Source organism: Notolabrus celidotus, chromosome 22 (genome assembly GCF_009762535.1).
Source record: "Notolabrus celidotus isolate fNotCel1 chromosome 22, fNotCel1.pri, whole genome shotgun sequence".
Taxonomy (NCBI): Eukaryota; Metazoa; Chordata; class Actinopteri; order Labriformes; family Labridae; genus Notolabrus; species Notolabrus celidotus.
In genome coordinates, this window is record NC_048293.1 from 5,655,868 (window position 1) to 5,676,004 (window position 20,137).

The following is a 20,137-nucleotide window of genomic DNA, read 5'->3' on the forward strand; positions in this document are numbered from 1 at the left end:
AGATTCAATTTCATTTACTCCACTTTGAAGTTTGAATCACAGTAACTTTTTAACATTTTCTCATTTTTTCGGCATTCAGCTGGGGCGGCACGGTGGCTCAGCGGTTAGCACTGTCACCCCTGGGCAACGGGGACCCACATCTGTGGGGAATTTGCATGGGTTTTTCTTCCCCCATTCCTAAGACATAAAAGTCAGGTCAATTTAAAAGGCTGTATTTCCCTTAGGTGTGAATGCGAGTCTGGCTGCATCCCTCGCAGACTTGTTTACATTGCCTGAAGTGCTGAAAGTGTTTACTGGAGTTCACAGGCTCTGGAGCATGGGTTTAGGAGAACTTAAAAGGACATAATATAAGAAAGTATCGAAGTGCTTGGAGCAATAAATGTCTCCTGGAAAGTAAACGGCTGCTTTAATCACTACATTAATGTCCAATTAGAACAAATTACAGAGTGTTGACGCACATAAGAAATACCTTCCCGGCTGTACGATGCCCACACTGGATTAATCATCTCTGACAGATTTGTTTTATGCTAATTACTGTTCAAAAGCTGTGTTTTACTTTACTGGTGTAATTGTTACATGGACAAAAAAAAATCAACCAAAGCCATTGTGTTTATGTAAACAGAAGCCCTCATAGACAGCTGAAGGGCCTCCTCCATCCTCCTCCAACAATGTTTGCAGGAATCTTATTCTACCATATCTCTATGTTATATTTTTGTCACTGGTTCTCCCTGTAATAATATTACTCGTTTTAGACTTGGTTTATGAAAATATTACATTTTTGGATTATTTTGGATCAGGTTTTACTACAAAATGAATTCATGAATGAAGACATTTTGCTGGTTCCTGCACAGTGATTTAAAGGATAAGAAAATGTAATCACTGGAATTATTTATATTTTTATTGTCAAACAACCTTTAAGAAGTCATCTTTAAAAGCAAGCAGGGAGTAAATATATAATTTGTGTCTTCAACATGCGTACTGGAACAGCTGAGCGGTGTTGTGTTGTGGACTAAAAGGAGCATTCATCAGGGACTACTTTGTGTACACCTTGTACTTAATGAGGAACATTTTCAAGGAGATGTTGTAGGTTGATCTGACTTGGAATTAAACCAAAATGCCCAAGATATAAGTCATCCCATGTAACAGTGTAAGTCAAAGTTTTTGGACATCTATAGAAGTCTATTGCGTAAAGGGAAAAGTCTCATTGAGATTTGGCAAAGTAGAACACTCTTGTCTGTAGATTTATTTATTTTTTGGCTTGTCTGATGAATACCTGCACCTGTATGCTTAGCTCTTCAGTGGTAGTTAAAACTCAGAGTACTTTGATGATATTTTAATTATGTTTGATATGAAGTGTAAACTTTTGACTTGTTTACTGAGCTGTCAAGGAATTTCTTTAAGTGAAAGGCACTGTGGTGTCATTTCCCATCATGGCAGCAGTACGAACAGGAGACGCAGACGTGACTAAACTACGATGTGTCAGAAGAGAAATAAAAAGCCAGACTTAGAAAAAAAACAAAAAACATTAATTTTAGACTTCAATCACATTGCGTTAAAGCTGACAGCTTTAATTATTTTACTCCAAATAAGCATGCTGAAGCAAATGAGCTATGTACAGTTTTGGTTAATAACGAAGTTTGTACCAAAAGGACTTAATCGTGTTGTTGTTAGGAACTACTTTCTGTGGTGTAATGATATACAATTGGTGCTCAGTGAAGTCTATTCTAAAGGAGCAGATGCTTTATTTTGATCTGCTTTATTTTGATCTTGATCATCTTTTAATTCAGACATGTCATCCCATTTAACAGTGTATGTAAGAGTTTTTGGATATTTGTAGAAGTCTATGGGAAAAAGGAAAAAGTCTTATTGGGATTTGGCAACATAGAATAATTTTGTTTGCAGAATGCATTTATTATTGGCCATCTCCATTTCATGTGCAAGAAATTATGAAATTTAAAAGCTAAGCCCATTTCACTTTGATACACTGCATGAAGGGTAAACCTATAAAGGCCATGTTTGTAACTAAGTTTGTGTCGAATGTGTCTGCTTGTAAATGAAAGTAAAACAGAAAGAAGAGACAGGTGGGAGATAACAGGGAGCCATATCTATTTTTTACCCCTGGGCCATACAGCATTACTACACTGTCTCCGTGAACTCCCGGTCCAACCAACCACCTGATAATAAGCCTCAAAGCTCCCTGAGACAGAACAAGATTAAAGAAAAAAAATATTTAATGTTTTCAATTACTTCATGAGCGCAATGAGCAGCACAAATCACTTCATCTCCCAACTAATCTCCTCTTTCAATCTCTCCGCTTTTTACAGCGTCTCCTCACCCAAACCATGTGGGGCGAGCATGTCTAAAGCTGAAGGTGTATGTCAGACCTCCAGGTAAGTCACGCTCCAACTACACACACTCACACACACTCAAACACTGCACACACACACACACACACACACACACACTTAAAGGTCCAGATTGGCTATCAAAGTAAAATTAGAGGGGAATAAGAGGTCTGATAGAATGCCCCGGCAACACTCTCTGCTCTGATTCACAGAGCAGCCAGGCAACACTTTAACACCTCTAAGCTCTCTCACACACACACACAGTATGAAAACACACACATACACATTCTGACACATTCACACAGACTATGAGACGCATGCACACAGGCACAAAGTGGCATACGCACTTCACATCAAATCACATCACATCACACTGGGTGTGAGGGAGACCTTCTGTCCTTGCAGAAAGAGAACAGAGTAGACTGAAAGTGCTCTCTTAAAAAATGAAACCAAACCTTAACATCATGAGACGAGAGAGCAGCCTAATAATAAAACTCAATGCATACTGTTGAAGCCTGATCTAATAATAGACACTTCATATTTTTTAATGTAATTCTTTGTCTCCATCAGACGTGTGGAAGAAGATGAAATATGTGTGCCACGTTAGTCTGTCTTCCAAAAGATTTCAGCTCGGGGAGATGCACTTTTTTGAAAATGGCTCCCTCTTTTATTGGCGTAGACAGTGTGCCATGTTGGCCTATGATAGTGCTACTTATAAATAACTCAAAAGAAGCATGGAAAACACTGGGATCAAACAGCAGCCGGGATTATGCTCCACCATCTTTAGAAAAATCTACCTGTAAGTCTTGTCAAAGGCTGATTCTACCTCATGACTAAAGAACGACTAAAGAGTCAAAACCGGGTACCAGCGTGTCTTCCCCAGATAATGGGATGGCTTTGAAGATGCTCGTAAAAGGATGAGAGTCGGCCTTCGCAGCTTTCCAGGCTCAGATCATTCCACATCTTGCTAAAGGGGGGGGGGGGGAGAAAATCTTCCACCTCCGTAATTACTGAAACAACATACATTCTTTGATTCTGACATTCCTGCAGCTCCTCTTTCACATTCTGTCTGACATTGCAACTTCCATCTCAAATGTGTAATACTGGCACAGGGGTGAGCTGGGAGCAGTTGCACATGTGTGTGACTGAACGTGAGTTTTGGCATGTTTGTGTGTGTGTATCAGCTGCTCCAGATTCCCAGTCTCTGTGATTAAACTGTAATTAGGTTGGTTAAACCCCCTGCAGAGCTCTGTTGCTGTCTCCCCCTCCTCCCTCTCTCCTCCCCTCATCCTTTTCTGACATCTCATATCATATGCTTTCCCTTTGACTGGTTTGAGTTTTGTGGTTTGTCACTCCTTTTTTGACACCCCCTCCCTCTCCCTGACTAGTTCCACATGTCTGCCTCTTTGTCTCCCTCTAAACCCACTCCCTCATTCTTTCACATTTTTTGTGCATCATCTTGTCTTTGATCTGTCTGTGTGTCCCTCTCAGCACAGATGTTTTGTCGTCTCTCTCTTCTCTCCGTTTCAGATGGGTCGGGATATGATTCTCCGGAGCCCTTCCTGACTGACGGAGGTCCAAGCTGGAGGCCAGGGGGGTCTGTGGCCCTGTTAGCCGCTCTGGCCTCGCTGCTCCTGGGCCTCTTCTCCTGGGTGTGACCCCTTCCTCTCCTCCTCCTCCTGGAGCTCCCACCCCGAGGTCGCTGGGCTGGGCTGGCTGTCCCTTTTTAAATCCACCACCCCTCAGGGAAGCCCTCTGTCTCCGTCCTCCCCTTCTCCCACCTTCCACCTCCCTTATACGACCACCAACCACCCCCACTGCCAGCCCCTTCCATGGCCCGGCCACGGACACCCTTCCCCGGCCTGGCTGAGAGGATATGGGGTCTTGTTTTGGAAGCTGATACCAGATTTGTGGGTGGAACAGCACCTCTCAGCTGAGAAACACAAGGGAAATGTCTCTGCACTCATATCAGGGGGTCCTTTTTTTGATTTGACTATTGACTCCTGGCCGCTGATGGGGTAGATGTAGCCGCAGCTATGATTAAACTTGTCGTTCCAGGGCAAATTCCTATCATGCAATCACGGCAGGATGCATTAAGCGACAGGCCTGGATGCACAAAAATTGGATTTTTTCTCCTATTGCTGTCCCATTGTCAAACCAAGAATTGGAGGTGGCCAAGCTTGCATTGTAATTGAAATTTTATATTATCTGGACCCTTTCCAAGTCTGCAAGGAGCAAATGTGCGGAGATGAAGAGGAGAGGAGTGACCTGAGCTGTGCAGAAGAGAAAGGGAAACCAATGCGGGCACAGTTTTGAATGGCCGTAGGGGAAATGTAATATTATATGTGTTGATATTTTAGGACCAGTGTAGATTCACAGAAATGTGAGATAAGAATCACAGTTTTATTTTTTATGAGAAGGTCAGATTTCACATTCAAATGACAAGTATAATCATAGCCTGATTCAGTGGGAGGGAGGGTGGGTGGGTGTTCTGGGTGGGTTTTAATGAGGTGTATATTTTCAGGTGGGTTGTGTTTTGTCTTATTCATGTTTCTAAACAAAGCATTTATCACAGCCTGGACAGCACAGGCTTAATACAGCACTGTCTAATGTCTCGATTGGGTCGGGTGGCTTTTGGAAAAGTGACTTTCTTATGTATGAATGTACCACTGGTCACCCACCTCTTTGTCTTTCTGTATTATTACGACTGTGGTCACTTACTTCTATCAGAGCAACAGGTTTTTAGGGAGGATTCCGAAAAGGATGGGAGCGGGCAGGAGGTGGGTGAAGTGAGGACAAACGAGGGACAGGTGAGAAAAGAAGGGGGCGACACTTTAAGTTGCATGACCACTGTGAATCCTTCAGATCAATCTCGTTTGTAATGATGATATATTTTTTCATGGGGGAAAAATCAAAACAACAAAACACCCTGCTACCGCTCTCTTGCTCTCCCTGAGACTTTTTTTTCAGACATCAAAAGAAAAAAACCTCTCTCCTCGCACGGTTTCTCCTGTCGTTGATGGATTAGCTTGAGGGGTGCTGGGAGATAAATGGACCCAAAAGGTGAAACTGACTGGAAATCAGCCCTAGGAGCCCCGGGCCGGATCACCATGGACGTAAACATAGACTGAAGCTGGTCCAGGGTCTGAGGGTTAAACCAATAAGGGAAGCGCATAGACTGTGGCAAACGAGGCGAGGTGTGTGTGTGTGTGTGTGTGTGTGTGGTAGCATCACAAAAGCACACATGCACACACACATAAGAACACACACACACGCACGCAGTCTTTGATAACAGGACTGTTCCTCGGAGACTGTGGGAGCATTCATGGACACGACTATAAAGGGAACAGCTCAAAGAGAGGGGGAGCAGAGGAGGGAGGGAGGGGGGAGAAAGTGTGTGTGCATCATGGGACTGAGACTTCTTTAATGTTAGGAAGTGAACATTATGAGCAAGCACTGTGAACACACATACATACACACATGTACAGATGAACACACACACACAAGTACAGACATATGTAGAAAAGCACATGCAGATTTAGACATTTACAAAGATGTGGCATGCACATACACACATGTACAAAGACACACACACACACACACACACACGCACACACACACACACACAAACAAGGGGAAGCACTCCCTTCCCTGTTTCATCTTATTTTTGTAGCATTTAAAATCACTGTTAATTACTCCTGTGTGGGATGCAGTGATGGGGTCTAGCCTGTGGAAGATTAAAAAAATGTGTTTTCTCTTCTTCTATTCCACTGATGCTGTCCTTCTATCGTTCTTCTTCTTCGCTGGTTTGTGATCCATGGTCGGTAGTGGTAGGTAGGAGGCCTCCAGGTCTGAGCGTCATGTATGAGTTTGTCTCCTTTCTGTTTGTGGTGTTTTTTTTTTGTGGATGCTGACCTCAGTCATTAAAGTCAGTCAAGTCAAAAGTAAAAACACAGACGTCAGAGCGAGGAGAGAAACACACAAATAAAGATTGTCTTTTTGTCTACTCAAAAAAACAAGCCAAGTGGGATTTCTTCACTGGAAATGTGACTTCATTTTCATTTGATGACTGTTTTTCTCCCTGATGATTGTATTCATGTATTAGTCTGCACCACCTGGGTCTTTATTCCTGCGCGGTCTATCTTCCTTTGGCGTCAAAGTCCTGGGACGGTGAGCGTTGAGCGATGCCAGTCAAAGCATGAAATTATTCAGATGAAATCAGCCTCTCCAATCTTCAGCTGTTTCTCCCTCAGCGATGTGACAGCTAATCTGAAGCGCTGACAACATGGAGACTGAATAGCTTGATAGCCTTTCCTCTCAGGTTTCCATCAGATTTCAAGCATGGTGGCGTACTAGTGAAGGAAAGGGCATCTACTCAAGTACTCCTGTATCCGTTTTGAGGTGCCTTTCCTTGAGTTATCTTTGGTCTGTTGAGTTAAACTGCTTCCCCACTACATTTAAAAAGAACATGTTTTACTTTTTACTCTATTAGAAGCATTCTATTTTTAGACTTTACTTTAAGTTCCTGTGAGGAGCTTTTATCTGGTTATAAAACTCACTGAAACTGATACTGCTGTCTCTTTGTGACCTTGAGAAGCAAATGATGCCATCAGCAACAAAATAAATCATTTCCATATTGTCATTATTAACTCCTGAAACCGCTGCCTCAGGGTAGGTGTCAGACCAGGCGACTTCCAGCCTTCAACAACATATCTTTTTCTAAATTTTTTCACAGCAAAGATTCTCAATTTGTGATGCATTAGACTGTCAAAAGAAATCAGAATGTGTTCCTTTTTTTGTGTGTCTACCTCTCCCCTTCTGGTTGCCAAGACTTTCCCGCAGAAACTCGATGACTGTTTCCCGGTATGAGCTTTAAAGACACATTCTGAGGAAGGAAAACGCAAATTTAAGATGTAATCAGAGGCTCTAAAGCTTTTTGTACAATGAACCCTTACATAAAGCACCCTAGCCACATGTCAGGTAGCTACAAGCTCATTTCCACCTATGTACATATGTGACTGTGTCCATGGCTCTGTATATACATGGATGATACCTTCTTGTTGATAAGAAAATGAGGCAGATGTTAATGGGAACAATTTGTGTATGTGTAACTGGGGCCCCGTTTGTTACACTTCAGTAGTCAATGAGGGCCTTTCCTTTCTTTTCTTTTTTTTTTACATATTTTCAGCTGACAAAATATTATAGGATAGAAAAATCTATCTATAGAATTCAAAATAATGTGAAAAGTGTTGTGATGTTTCAACAAAGACAAGATTGGAAATGAGAATGCAATGAAAACATGTGACTCAATTGTTTCGGGAGATTTTGATCTGCACTGTACATGAAAGATAGACTGAAGCATCAGATCTCAGTTGGAGGGGAGCACAATGTTCCTGAGAAATTACAAAATAAAACGTAGGCAGCTTATTTTTATAATTTCTCATAAAGTTAATCTGCCTCAATCAAGTCCTCTTATTGCACCCGCTTTACTTTCAGCAGTTTCATGACATGGCATCCAACTGCAGAATTAAAACCACCAGATGGGTATCTTCATGAGCCCAACTCTTAATATTTGCATGACAGAACTGGATGGAAACACAAAATATTTATAACTTCCTCTGATGATTTTTCTGAAAGTTGTGTAAATATTTGAGTTTCATTTCGATGGAAACTTATGAGATGTTTGTATTTCCGCTGTTTAAATAGTACGGATAGGAGAGGAAAAGTTAAAACAAAACTCAGCGACAGAACTTTTAAACTTTCTATTTCAAAACCACTCTGATTTAGCTTTGGACCCTTTGGATTAGGTTGACCCTTAGTTTGGTAACCACTGGATGGTACTTAAAGTTGTCCATCGTTACTTTAAGTGTAGTAAAATCGGCCACACAGCCGAAATCTATCTACACTTGATGCATCCATTTTAACGATCTCTTCTTAAAGCTCCTGTAGGGAACTTTCAGTTTGTGTTGATTTTGGTGCCCCCTCCCTGTGGACAAAACAGACCTTTCTTGGTTGTTTTCCTGTACATGTGTAATAAGCATTTCTTAATTGAAAAAAACAAACAAATTAATTTCTCTTTTAACAGTCAAATGCATCACTCATTGAGAATTTCAGACATGGAAGATGTGAAAAAAAAGCTGTATCAGCAGCATGAAATAAAACACTTGGTCTGACACCTACCCCCTGCTTTCAAACGTTAAAATGAACTCTTTAGAAGTGGCCACACTTCTTGCTGATGGTCTTGTTTGCTTTATTAAGTCAAAAAGAAGCATGGATAATAATTTCAGTCTGTTTCATAACCACTTCAAAAACTCAATGTGATATATATCAAAGGACAGTCAAAGGTATTTTAACCAAAATGTGTGCTTTCACTTCTGACAGTACAATTGATGATGAGCTTTTCATTTTATTTAATTAGAATGTCAACTGCAGGACTTTTACTTGTAATAGAATATTTTCACATTGTTAAAAATCCCCTTTCCACCCCTCTGTCACATTGGTTTGACAGATTGTCCTGAAAAAGGTTTGATCCTCGTCACAATATGTCTATTGAAAGTGAGCTGTCCTTGAGCTAAGATTACATGCTGGGGAAGCCTACGGGCAAAATGTTTAAAAAGTGAACATGAAATGTTGCCTCAAAAGTTCTTTTTTTTTTTCAGATCCGGTCATGAATACACAGATAGACAATAGACACTTTCCCCATTGGGACTTGTAAGGGCCAGTGCTAGCTTGAAACATTTATCAGTCATTTTTTAAAAGGGTTATTTGAAACTGGTCTTCTTTGAGCAGCGTGATGCAAAATGAATATCAGAATCGTTGTTTTTTGGGGAAAACTGAAGAACATGAATAATAGATGTGCCTCTCTTTGCTTGCCGTGTTTGGCCCTCCTGTGCACAGTGGGCTAATGGCTATCGATGTCTCTAGTTTCCATCAAATTGCTTCATATAAGAGCTCAATTTAAATGGAGAAAGAGGAGATTCCAGGGAAAAGGAGACCAGGGAATGAAATTATCTCTGAATATTAAGACGCACGCTTGGTCAGCCAATTCTTTGTCCTTACAAGTATCAGGTACCGGCAGAATTAGCCTGACGTAAAATTAAGCCCGATCAAGCAGGGCCCTGAAAACGTTTCCCACCATGTCTCAATCCTTGTGAGAGGAAAGATGGATGTGTGATACATCTGGAACGGAGCCAGAAATGAACAGATGTGGTGCTTCCAAATCATGAGAAACAAGTGATCTGGGCTGTGTCACTGACACACTAACACACACACATACACACACACACACGTGCACACACACACATGCTATCACATCCCTGTGTATTCTCCCCCAGATTTAATTAATCACCTGATTATTTCAGCTATTTTCATTGGCTGGCGTACACAAGGGGCAATAATTGGCAAGAGTATATTTGGCCTATATGTTGTTTATTTTGGCAACAACCAAAACGACACACCAGGAAATGCAGATGGCGACCTCCCTCCTTTCTTTCCTTCCTTCGTTCTGTCTCTTCATCTCTTCTTCTGTTGATTTCTGACTCTCTCCGGCACATTTTTAGCCTATAGGCTAATCCACACTCCCCTCTCCTCTGTACTTTTGTCTCCCCATATTCAACTAACTGGCATGATTTAGGAATTATGGAATTAGGGCAGCGCTCCCATCTCTATTAATGAGGAACAGCATGATGAAAGAGCCTGATCCTGAACGTGCCATCTGTAGTCACTATTACACATTCAGTTAATCTATCTCTCTTTCTTTCTCTCTCTATACTTTCTATTCTTTCTCCTTCCTTTCTTCCTTCCACTCTCTCACACACATCCTCCGTCAAACACACTCACATTATACCTCGGCTGTAATTACAGAGGAAATACTAATTCTGAGCTCTTCAAGCACTGTTGGATGTGGCGTGAAATGGTGAAATGGCACGGCAGGAAAGTTAACTATAGACCACACACCCCTGCATACAGGAGCCCAGATGGACCGTGTGTTATTGCTGAATAATGCATGCTATGTAGACTCTATAAAAGATACATGGGCCCAGAGAGCTGGGCACCATGGGTAGTTTGGTGAGGGCAGCTTGGGAGAATCCCATGTGCAAATTTGGAGTTGTCACAAAAATGTTCAGCTTGTAGATATTTAGCTTTAGATGACCCAACAGGGAAATAGAGAGAGAGAGAGAGAGAGAGAGAGAGAGAGAGAGAGAGAGAGAGAGAGAGAGAGAGAGAGAGAGAGAGAACCACTTGCCTTTTAGACATAGTCAGTTGATATGTTAGTTGGCACTCAGCCCAGTGTCTTTGCAGTCACCTTCAGCAGGCCTTTGTGGTTTAAACCATAAAAACTTGGGGGGATTACACAGCAAATTCAATGCTAGAGGTTCAGATTTCTGAGCATCTCTCAGAATCACTATGAAAAATATCCCGCAGTCTGTCTTTATGTAAACCAGACTGAATTAGGGTGGAGGGGGCGGAGGGGAGGTCCGGGTTAAGGGTAAATGCTGCACTCATGTGGGGAAAACGAGCAGCGCCTCTGTTCATCTGGAGTCATATGACAGGACATGCGCAGCGTCATGAGCTGCGTTCAAATGTTCAACCAAAGCTGCCCTTTCTTTGACAGCTTAAATTTGTAGTTAAATTTGTAATACAACTTCTCAAACGAAATAGATTGGTAATTAGAAAATGTGTTGTCTATAATGTTCGTGCTTCAGGAGCAGAAGTACGGAACTTGACATGGTTACAAGTCAAATATTTTCCTCAAAATTCTTCAAGAAAAAAAAAAGCTAAAACTTATTGTGAATCACAAACAGGGGATAAACAACCGAGTAGAAGTTGTATGCTTATTATATTTTTGTTTTTTTGCTGTAATGTTGTTGGACTGTACTTTTCTACAGCAGCACTGGCTATGGCTTGCTTAAAAACAAAACAAAACATTTGTATGTAAATGGAGCGCATCTGTTGAATGAAGGGTGAAATTGTAATTTTTAAAAACTACATCAGGCAGTAAAAAAATATGTATTCAGCATCACTAAACAGTAGTAGTAAATTATTTTTGTACTGTAACGCACAAAGTAGGCTACACATAAAGTCACCCAGTTCTATTGCACGCAGCACTAAACTAGCCTCATTGATAGTTTTGCTTCTATGAAAAGTACATATTTATGATTACACTTCACTTCTTTATCAACCAATCAATCTATCAATCAATCAATCAATCAGACTTTATTTATAAAGCGCTTTTCATACAATGACATTGTAACAAAAAGTGCTGTACATAAAAACAACTTAGAATAGAATAAATTAAGAAAAAGATCCCATTTGGTACAATTAAAAGTCCACTACCTGAAGACCTGAAGGCTCTCACTGGCTCATATGATAAAAACAAATCATATCTTTAACTTGAATTCAGTGTTTTTCATCATTGGTTTATTAATACTTTCACTCAAATGACGCATCTAAGAACTTCTGCCAAGTTGATATAGTAAGTCCACAGGGTCCGGGCTTTGGACATGCGATATTTCCTACTGCACTTAAACGCACCAACCGACACTCTCCGCACAGCCAGACGGAGGAACCACTGAAGGAATCCAGAAGTTGACTGAGCCAAGTTCACATACCGTAAAGAAGGAGGAGTAACGAGCCCATTCTTAAACAAGGAGGGTTAACTGTAAGTATTGACTCTCTGGGTGATTATCTCTGTCCCTTCTAACTCTTTACTCAGTAGTTTAAGTGACGACGCTGGATAGTTGACAGGGAAGCGGAACTAGCTTACCAGTGAGCTAAGTTAGCCAGTCTGGATCCTCTTGACTTGTTTACCAAACCCGAGCACCACAGGAACTCTTAAAACTATGTAAGACAACTTTAATATGCTTTCACAAACTTTTGGAAACTGTTCCCTCTTAATTTGAACTCTTGTATAAAGTTTTAAAGTGGTATTTAGGGACTTTTGGGTCACATCAGTGGTGTTGTGGGTGTGGGGTGACTGGCTTTCAGTGCATTCAGCTCATGTTGGTCATTCAACCACACGTCACCTGTTACTCAAGTGACCAACGTTAAAGAAGTCCTCTCTCAGCACTTAACATGGACCCTGTGTTTGTAAGGTAACTAAAGTCATGTGTTTGGATACAGTATAGCAGCTATTTTAATGATTAACCATCTGTTGTATTTTCTTTTATGTCATCAGTTTTGAGTGACAGCTGCAGGTCTCTTTAAACTCTTATACTTTTTAAAACCTATAAAACATGCTCTTAAAGGAAGGAAAGATCAGGATCTAGCTTCTGTCTCTTCAGCATGATGTCATTAGTCCTCATGTTGTTGGTATGAGGTCCCAGTTGCTATTTAAGTCAGCCTGAAACAGTTTTACTTTCATATTGACTAGAAATAAAAGTCCCCTCATGATTAAGGACAGGTGCATTGGTGGGTGGGAAAGTGTAACTATAGCCTTTGAGTTTAAAAAAAAAAGATCAAGATGGAGGACATGAAGACAGCGTGAGGACAATAAGAAAAAACACGCCAGTCAGATCTGGAGGAACAGGTTTGGGTAGAGGAACAAGAATTGTGTTTCCCTGTAGGAGCTGTTCTGTTAACACACTCTCTGTTGCTGCTGTGAAGAAACTAAGTCATGAACGGGTACGTCCTTAAGGCTTGTTAAATTATCTTTCCTGTGGCTGTGAACGCATGTAGTCTGGTGTCAAAGCCATGTGCTGACTGAGTGTGAAGTGTGAAAATATAAGGCTTACTGTTTTGTGATGACAGGCTTAAAAGGAAGAATATAGTGTTTTCCCTCAAGTGTGTCTTCAGTGTAACTTTCTCAGCACTGAACCATGAGGATAGATCAATAATCCAGCTACACACACGCTCATTGAATCGACCCTCTACTGTTTATATGTACATCTGCTCTTGTTGTGGTGTGCTACTTCAAAAGAGCACATTTATTTGATTTTTGATTTGATGTCTTTATTTTGATCATGTTAAAGTAAAATAGAAAAACACACAAGTAGAAAAGAAGAAATAGTTATACAAAAGAAACAAAATCAATCAGTTCCATTAACAAGCAGTGAAACATTTTGCTTTACATGTGTGAAAAAGAGTAGGGAGAAGTTAAAACTGATCTAATACTACCCCTTTATTCACTATTATCTGGCATTATACTAATGCACTCCCACACGTCAAATCTTCATATATTATCTTCATATTTACACAGACAATCAAAAGTAAACTCCTCATGATTCTCAACACTTGTCTTCCTCCTTGTACCTCCATGAAAATAATTTCTTTATACCTCTTCTTGAGCTGGATTATGTTCTGACATTGCTGTAGCTCCATGTTGAGACTGTTCCACAGTTTAATACAACAGATTGAAATACAGAAACTTTTCCTTGTAGTCCAAACACTCACCATCTTCAATCTTAACATCCCTCTAAAGTTATAACCCCCTCTCTTTCAAAGAACAATCTTTGAATATTTCCTTGCCTTATACACAATTTGTGCAGTTTTAAAATATATCTATATTCTGTGTGAATGAATCCGCCTACAGTGTTCGAGTTGTAAACTCACATCAGTATCTTGCCAAGTCCAATAATCAGTTGAAAAACAGTCAAGCCTGTGTGAACCAAGTGCCCTTTTTCCAAAAGAGAAAAAATCGCAGAGTCAACAACATTAAATCCTCTGAACTGTCTGCCAAGTAGACGATCCGTTTTCCCTGTCTTCTTTTTTTTTAATCCGGATGTTTAGCTGGTGCAGGTTTAAAAGGGAACTTGAAGTTCAAGGGTTATTTGAAAAACAAAGAGAAACCTGAACTTTGAAGGAAAAGATGACAACAGAAGCGGAGAGGGAGGGGGAAAGGAAGCAGGAATAAAGCGATGTTCCTGAGTGGTCTTATCTTTGAAACCTTGGAATAAAGACAGAGTTTTGTGTTTATGGACAGCCGACTCTGTCCTTGAATGTTCACTCTTTCTGCATCACAGACAACAAGCTTAAGTTCTCACTCCTGATGATCTTGATCTCATGTTACCTCGCACACCAAAAGCTGTCAGAAGCTGTCGTTTCAGTGGGTTTCTGTGATGCCGGACTCCATGAAGGTCACTTATTGCACAAATCACATTTGGTTTGGATTGGATTTGTATCTGCTAAAGCGTTCTGCCGGGCAGCTCAGCTCCTGCTGTGATCTGAATGTATCTCTAAATGGATTACCTGGATCAACACAGTGAGACCACACCTATTACTCAAGTTCTGTGTGCTGCTGTCGCTGCCCGTCTGTGGTGTGTGTGAATTCACAAGAAACCAGCAACACTCACAACAAGCTGTCCTGTGGAAACTCAAAGCACTGTAGAGGTTACTCCTTTTGTTGTGTTTCTGCTCACACCTCCCTTTAGCTCACGCTGTTTCTTCCATTTCATAATTACCCTGAAAGCACAGAAAAAAAGTCATATTTCATAATAATTGTCTGACCATGATCAGCATATCCTGCTGCTGCGTCACGATACAGTTCTCTCAGCGACACGTCCTTGCCTATGTTCTGTCTGCTGTAGTACATTTAGTGCAAGTTAATGGCATCTACATTTTAATCTGAACCCAGAGTGTGTATGGAGCTGTCAAATGTGCAAGTGTAGGATCTGTGCCTTTTTAAAACTGCAGTTTGAATTGTTTTGTTTTATTGTCCTCTCATCATTTTAATGTTGGAAATCCAAAGTTGAGCTGTAGTTTAAAACTCCTAACTTAACATTTTTACTGTGAAAACATTTTCATTATTGCTTTAGTGAAGTCAGCATAGTAAATCTCTGTCTATAAAGACATTAATGATCGTGTACACTCCGTCTTTTGAGGTAACTTTAATCAGATTTGGTGAAATGAGTTTTCATGATGAATGATCCTGTAATGCAGTCGCTGCTGATGTATGATTAGGATTTTGGCTCCAGAAGCAAAAACTGAGGAAGAAAGAATCAATAGTCTGTATTGATCTTTGTTCAGGCCATATAGACTAAGAATGTTATAATTTATCATGACACCATTTTTTCATAGACAAAATCATTTATCTGTATTCTATGAGTGATTGTAATTAGCACCTGCCACAGCCAATTTCAACACAAAGACTGCTCAGGGCAGCAAAAAAAAAAATCAGGCGTCCGGTCATCATAGCTCACACAAGCAGCAACCTCCGGCCGTGAAAATTGAAGCCAATGTTGAAGTGTTAAAAACTGCAGTTCCTTGAGTGTCCACTTGAGGCTGGCTCTGGAAGTGCCGGAAACCACATACACAGAAAAAAAAGAAAGAGTCGATCTTTACAGCAGAAATAAACATGTTCACAGCCTGGTATAAAAAACAAGTGTATACTGGATAGCTCATTTCTTGATCGGCACACACTGTACAGGGGTGAATTTTTTCACAACGTGGCAATTTCAAAGATATTAAGATTGTGAGTTTTCCATTATGAGCAGTACAGCTATGGGCTGAGATTTGAGCCTCTAGAAACTGATATCAAACAATTATATAATCTATACATAATATATATATAATCAAGTCAGCTGTATATGGGCTGAAACTGAATAATTACATTGAATTTGAAAAGCATTATCTGAAATTAAAATTAATGTTTTGACACTGAATTTATTTGCTTTGAAATTGTATTTAACCTACTTGAAAATTCAACTCTATGTTTTCCTTAAAGTCAAAAGTAAAACATTAAATTTCAGTTCGCACAATTCAGATTCAGTTTTACAATTCAATTTCAGTTCAGCGTGGCACAACCATTACTTCATTTACGTTTGTGAGGAAGAGTAATCGAGCACAGATTCACACAGCTCCTATTCATAGTTTTCACACACCCATGTAATGCTGCCCCCCCTGGAGGGCAAAAAAAGGCACTCTTCCTCATGAATCTAGATGATGTAATGGTTGTGCCATGCTGAACTGAAATTGAATTGTAAAACTGAATCTGAATTGTGCAAACTGAAGTTAAATGTTTTACTTTTGAATTTAAGGAAAACATAGAGTTGAATTTTCAAGTAGGTTAAATACAATTTCAAAGCAAATAAATTCAGTGTCAAAAAATTAATTTTAATTTCAAATAATGCTTTTCAAATTTAATGTAATTATTCAGTTTCTAGTGGCACAAATTTAAGCCCATATACAGCTGACTTGATTGACATGTGGTAACACTGTAGCTGTTGGCTAGGTGACTCAAAGCCCGCCTTTTTACATCTCAATCACTCAACAGCAGTTAGGTTGACTTCAACATATCCAATATGGCCCCTGCCGATGATTGGCTTCAAAACAGCGCTTCAGAAAGCGTTATTTATACAGTCTATGAGCTCACATGTGTTTCTTATAACGACTTATAACAAATTATTCTTTTGAAATGTTTTATTGTATAGGACAGCTGAAGAGAGACAGGAAATGTGGGGAGTAGAGAGCGGGGGGAGACATGCAGGAAATGGTCCACCGGCCGGGAATTGAACCGGCGACCCTTGCGACGAGGACTGTAGCCTCTGTACGAGGGGCACTTAGACTGCTAGGCCACCAGTGCCCCAACAAAAGATTCTTCAGTTAGGACCAGTGCTTGTTGTACTTAAACTCTCTACACTATTTCAGAAGAGGCAGGTAGAATATCAGTGAGCTGAAATAACTTCATTGCAGAACCGCAGTCAAAAAGTTGGATAACTCTGAAGAAGAACAGGATTAGTGTTATCATTAGAACAGTGACCATTTGGTCACATGAGCAGTAAGTCCATACATGTGCATCATTAAACCTGATCCTCTTCCTCAATGAAGTGCATTTAGACTTCCACAATCACTTTCATCTACTTTCAAAAACTCTGACCTTTTTTTAAAAGTCCTTCTGTGGTATGTCTTATGTCCCTCTGCCACATCAAATCATGAATGTTATTTATGCCACAGCCCCCTCATCTCAGCCCCCTCATCTCAGCCCCCTCATCTCAGCCCCCTCATAGTTACGTTCCACTGTGTCCACTGCAGCTGAGCTCTACAATAACAGGAAACTTCTGCAGGCGTCAGTTTTGCTCCATCGTTGAAATAGATTTTCTGTTTCCTTGATGGGCGAGCCTGCTGTATTTGTTCAGACCTTTGAAACACCTCCAGGGGCAGGAAAAGAGCGTGATTTGTTTAGGTTTTGCATCTCTTTCTTTCCTCAACATGAGAATGACATGAACATAAACTGATCATATCATGATCTTGAGGATTTAAGGACAGCCCCTGTAGTTTGACATAAGGCTACTTGTTATTTTTCAGTCCATGTAAGCCTGTGAGTTTTAGGTGAGTTTGTTTATCTACCATCAAATCTTATTGTGTATTGACTTCTTTTGGCTTCTGGCAGACAAAGAGAGGTGTTACATGAGATAGAGAACACATAATGAAGCTCATCTGTTGAAAGAAAAGTCCTTAAAGTATGTCAATCTTTACTTCTATAAAGACTGTGTGAATGAGGTCACTTATAGTTCTGAACTTGAAGAGAAATATCAGCTGAATTAGCGGTCTGCTCAGCTCTTTGGAGCTCTTTAGAGAGTCTCATCTGTCTGGCCATAATTTGACCGATTTGATTCAGTCGAGCTGCATTTCAGCTTCTGATTTCTGTGCTGTCAATCCAAAAACTGCAAATCCATCAGGATTCAGCAAAGCACCCAGACCAGAGCTTAAATAGAGTGAATATTAACCTAACAGTCCTCAGTTGGACGGACACATAACTGTAAATAAAGGATCATGTCGCCCTTTACGCAGCTGTTTGCCGACAAGTGCGCCATGTTTACTTAAAGGAGATGATATCATTTATCAATATTGTGTTGACCCTCAAAACTTTTCTTGCTTCCACTGCTCTGAAGTGGACTTAAAGAATCTGAAATTGCAGATTGAACACTTCATTAGCTCATAGCACACATTGATGTCTTTGCTCTGTTTATAAAAACAAACTCTCAGATCTTTATCAACTATGTTTCCTCATGCACTCTTTTTCCAGTAGTGTTTTTTGATCTCTCTCTGCTGTCGTCATAGAATATATTTTAGTTTAGCAGCCTAGAGTGAAACTAGTGCTCAGTTATCTTTGAGTCACAAAGCTTTGTGATAGCTGATGCCCTCTGATGTGGTGTTAGCGAGTGACCTTTGAACCCTGCCTCTCTTTTCCAGGCCGCAGAATATCGAGCTCGGTGCCACGGGGGGAGCCTCCAAAAAAGACAGCAGCAACATGGACGACATGACTGTGGAGCAGATGACCATAAGGGCCAACCAAGTGACCGATGAGGTGCTGAGTCACATAACACACACACACACACACACACACATACCCACACACACACACAACACAAACACAGAATCTCTCTTCCCTCATTCTCTTGTTTTCTATTTCTGAGTTTGAAACTTGCCTTAAAGAGATTTTCTAACCTAAATATTCTGTTATCAAAAACCCAAACACAAGCTGGAGACAGAAGCTGTGGTGGCACTGTGAGTTTTTGAGACAAACTGAGCATACAGATCAACAGTGAGGAAGATGCAGGAGTCTTTTGAGAAGTTTCTGTGTGTGTTTTGATCGTTTATTTTTCTATAACTCTTTCTTTTTTATGGATTTTTGCAACGCAGTGATGCTCTCTGACAGTTTCTAACTTTTCCTGCAAACTGACAGGCCTTCAATTATTTCTTACCAGTAAGGTCAGAAATGACCAAATAGGCAAAAAATATATATTTATGTACAAGCAATCTAAATGGTAGTTACTAGTGTTTCCTGCATTTTTAAATGTCACAATACACTATTATGCACTTCAGGACACATTGAATTAAGCATCACCCTTTTTTTAGTCTTAAACTTGTCATTACATTTGATTGTGACTCATTTTAAGCTGACAACATCTGCAATGAAGGCTGAAGCTGCCAACTTTTAACATACACCTTAAAGGAAACAATGCTTGATATTAAGCAAGGAGGTTTGTGTTGGTTATCTGTTTAAATTTGCAGTACAAGTCTTACACACCTATGTTCATGATCCACCAAGAGAAATCAGGATGATTGTTTTTGTTTCTCAAATGCAAAACAGCTGCTGTTTAAACAAATGCTGCAGCAGCTAACAGTGGAAAATCATAAGGGGTCAGTTTGAGGATATGTAAATTCTAGAGGTCCTGGGGGCGCCAGTGGGCTAGCGGTTGTACTGTGCCCTATATACAGAGGCTATAGACCTCATTGCTTCCACAAATCTCTATTCCCCACATTTCCTGTCTCTCATCAAGCTGTTCTGTCAAATAAAATAAATACATATAAATAAATATTAAATAAATAAAATAATTTATTTAAAATATTCCAGGGGTCCCGAGGATCCTTGAAAAGTCTTGAGTTAGATGTTGAAAATATAAAGTCATTTAACAGTCTTATTTTTTACTTTTAAGGCGCTGCACTGTTCAGTTAGCATTATAAGATTTCTATTTTTTCTGTGTGTGTGTGGATTTGCTTGTTCATGTAACAACTATGGCATTGATGGCGGCTTATCACAAGCACATTCGCAAACCCTGCTTTAAGCGTGTGCCCCTTAAGCGTGTTCCTCATATACAGAGGCTATAGTCCTCATCGCAGCAGTCACCGATTCAACTCACAGCCAAGGATCTATGCTGCATTCCCCTCCCCCCTCTCCCCATCCCTCATATTTACTGTAGCTCTTCAGCTGTCCTATCAACAGAGGCTAAAATGCCCTCCTGAAATAGTAGCTAAAGAAGAGAGCATGCATTTTCAAGGAAATTTGGCTTTAAGAAAAAAAAAAAGCAATGAAGAATGGTTGGCAGGCAATCATGTGAAAAGAGACTTGTTAG

General features: G+C 40.2%; 1 protein-coding gene and 1 long non-coding RNA gene across 2 annotated transcripts in view; both read left to right on the top strand.

Annotated features, from left to right (window-relative positions):
* Window positions 1-4,800, top strand: part of efna2a (ephrin-A2a) — a 111,236-nt gene extending 106,436 nt beyond the window's left edge. The window contains exons 3-4 of the mRNA XM_034675376.1: window positions 2,325-2,390; window positions 3,876-4,800. Coding sequence (XP_034531267.1) covers window positions 2,325-2,390; window positions 3,876-4,003 — 194 coding nt within the window. The 3' untranslated portion in view covers window positions 4,004-4,800. The remainder of the gene's footprint in view (window positions 1-2,324; window positions 2,391-3,875) is intronic.
* A 7,062-nt stretch (window positions 4,801-11,862) lies between these two features.
* On the top strand, window positions 11,863-18,512 carry LOC117806431. Its single transcript, XR_004629667.1, has 2 exons — window positions 11,863-12,006; window positions 18,474-18,512. It is a non-coding gene; the product is annotated as an uncharacterized LOC117806431 (long non-coding RNA).
* Window positions 18,513-20,137: the final 1,625 nt, after the last annotated feature.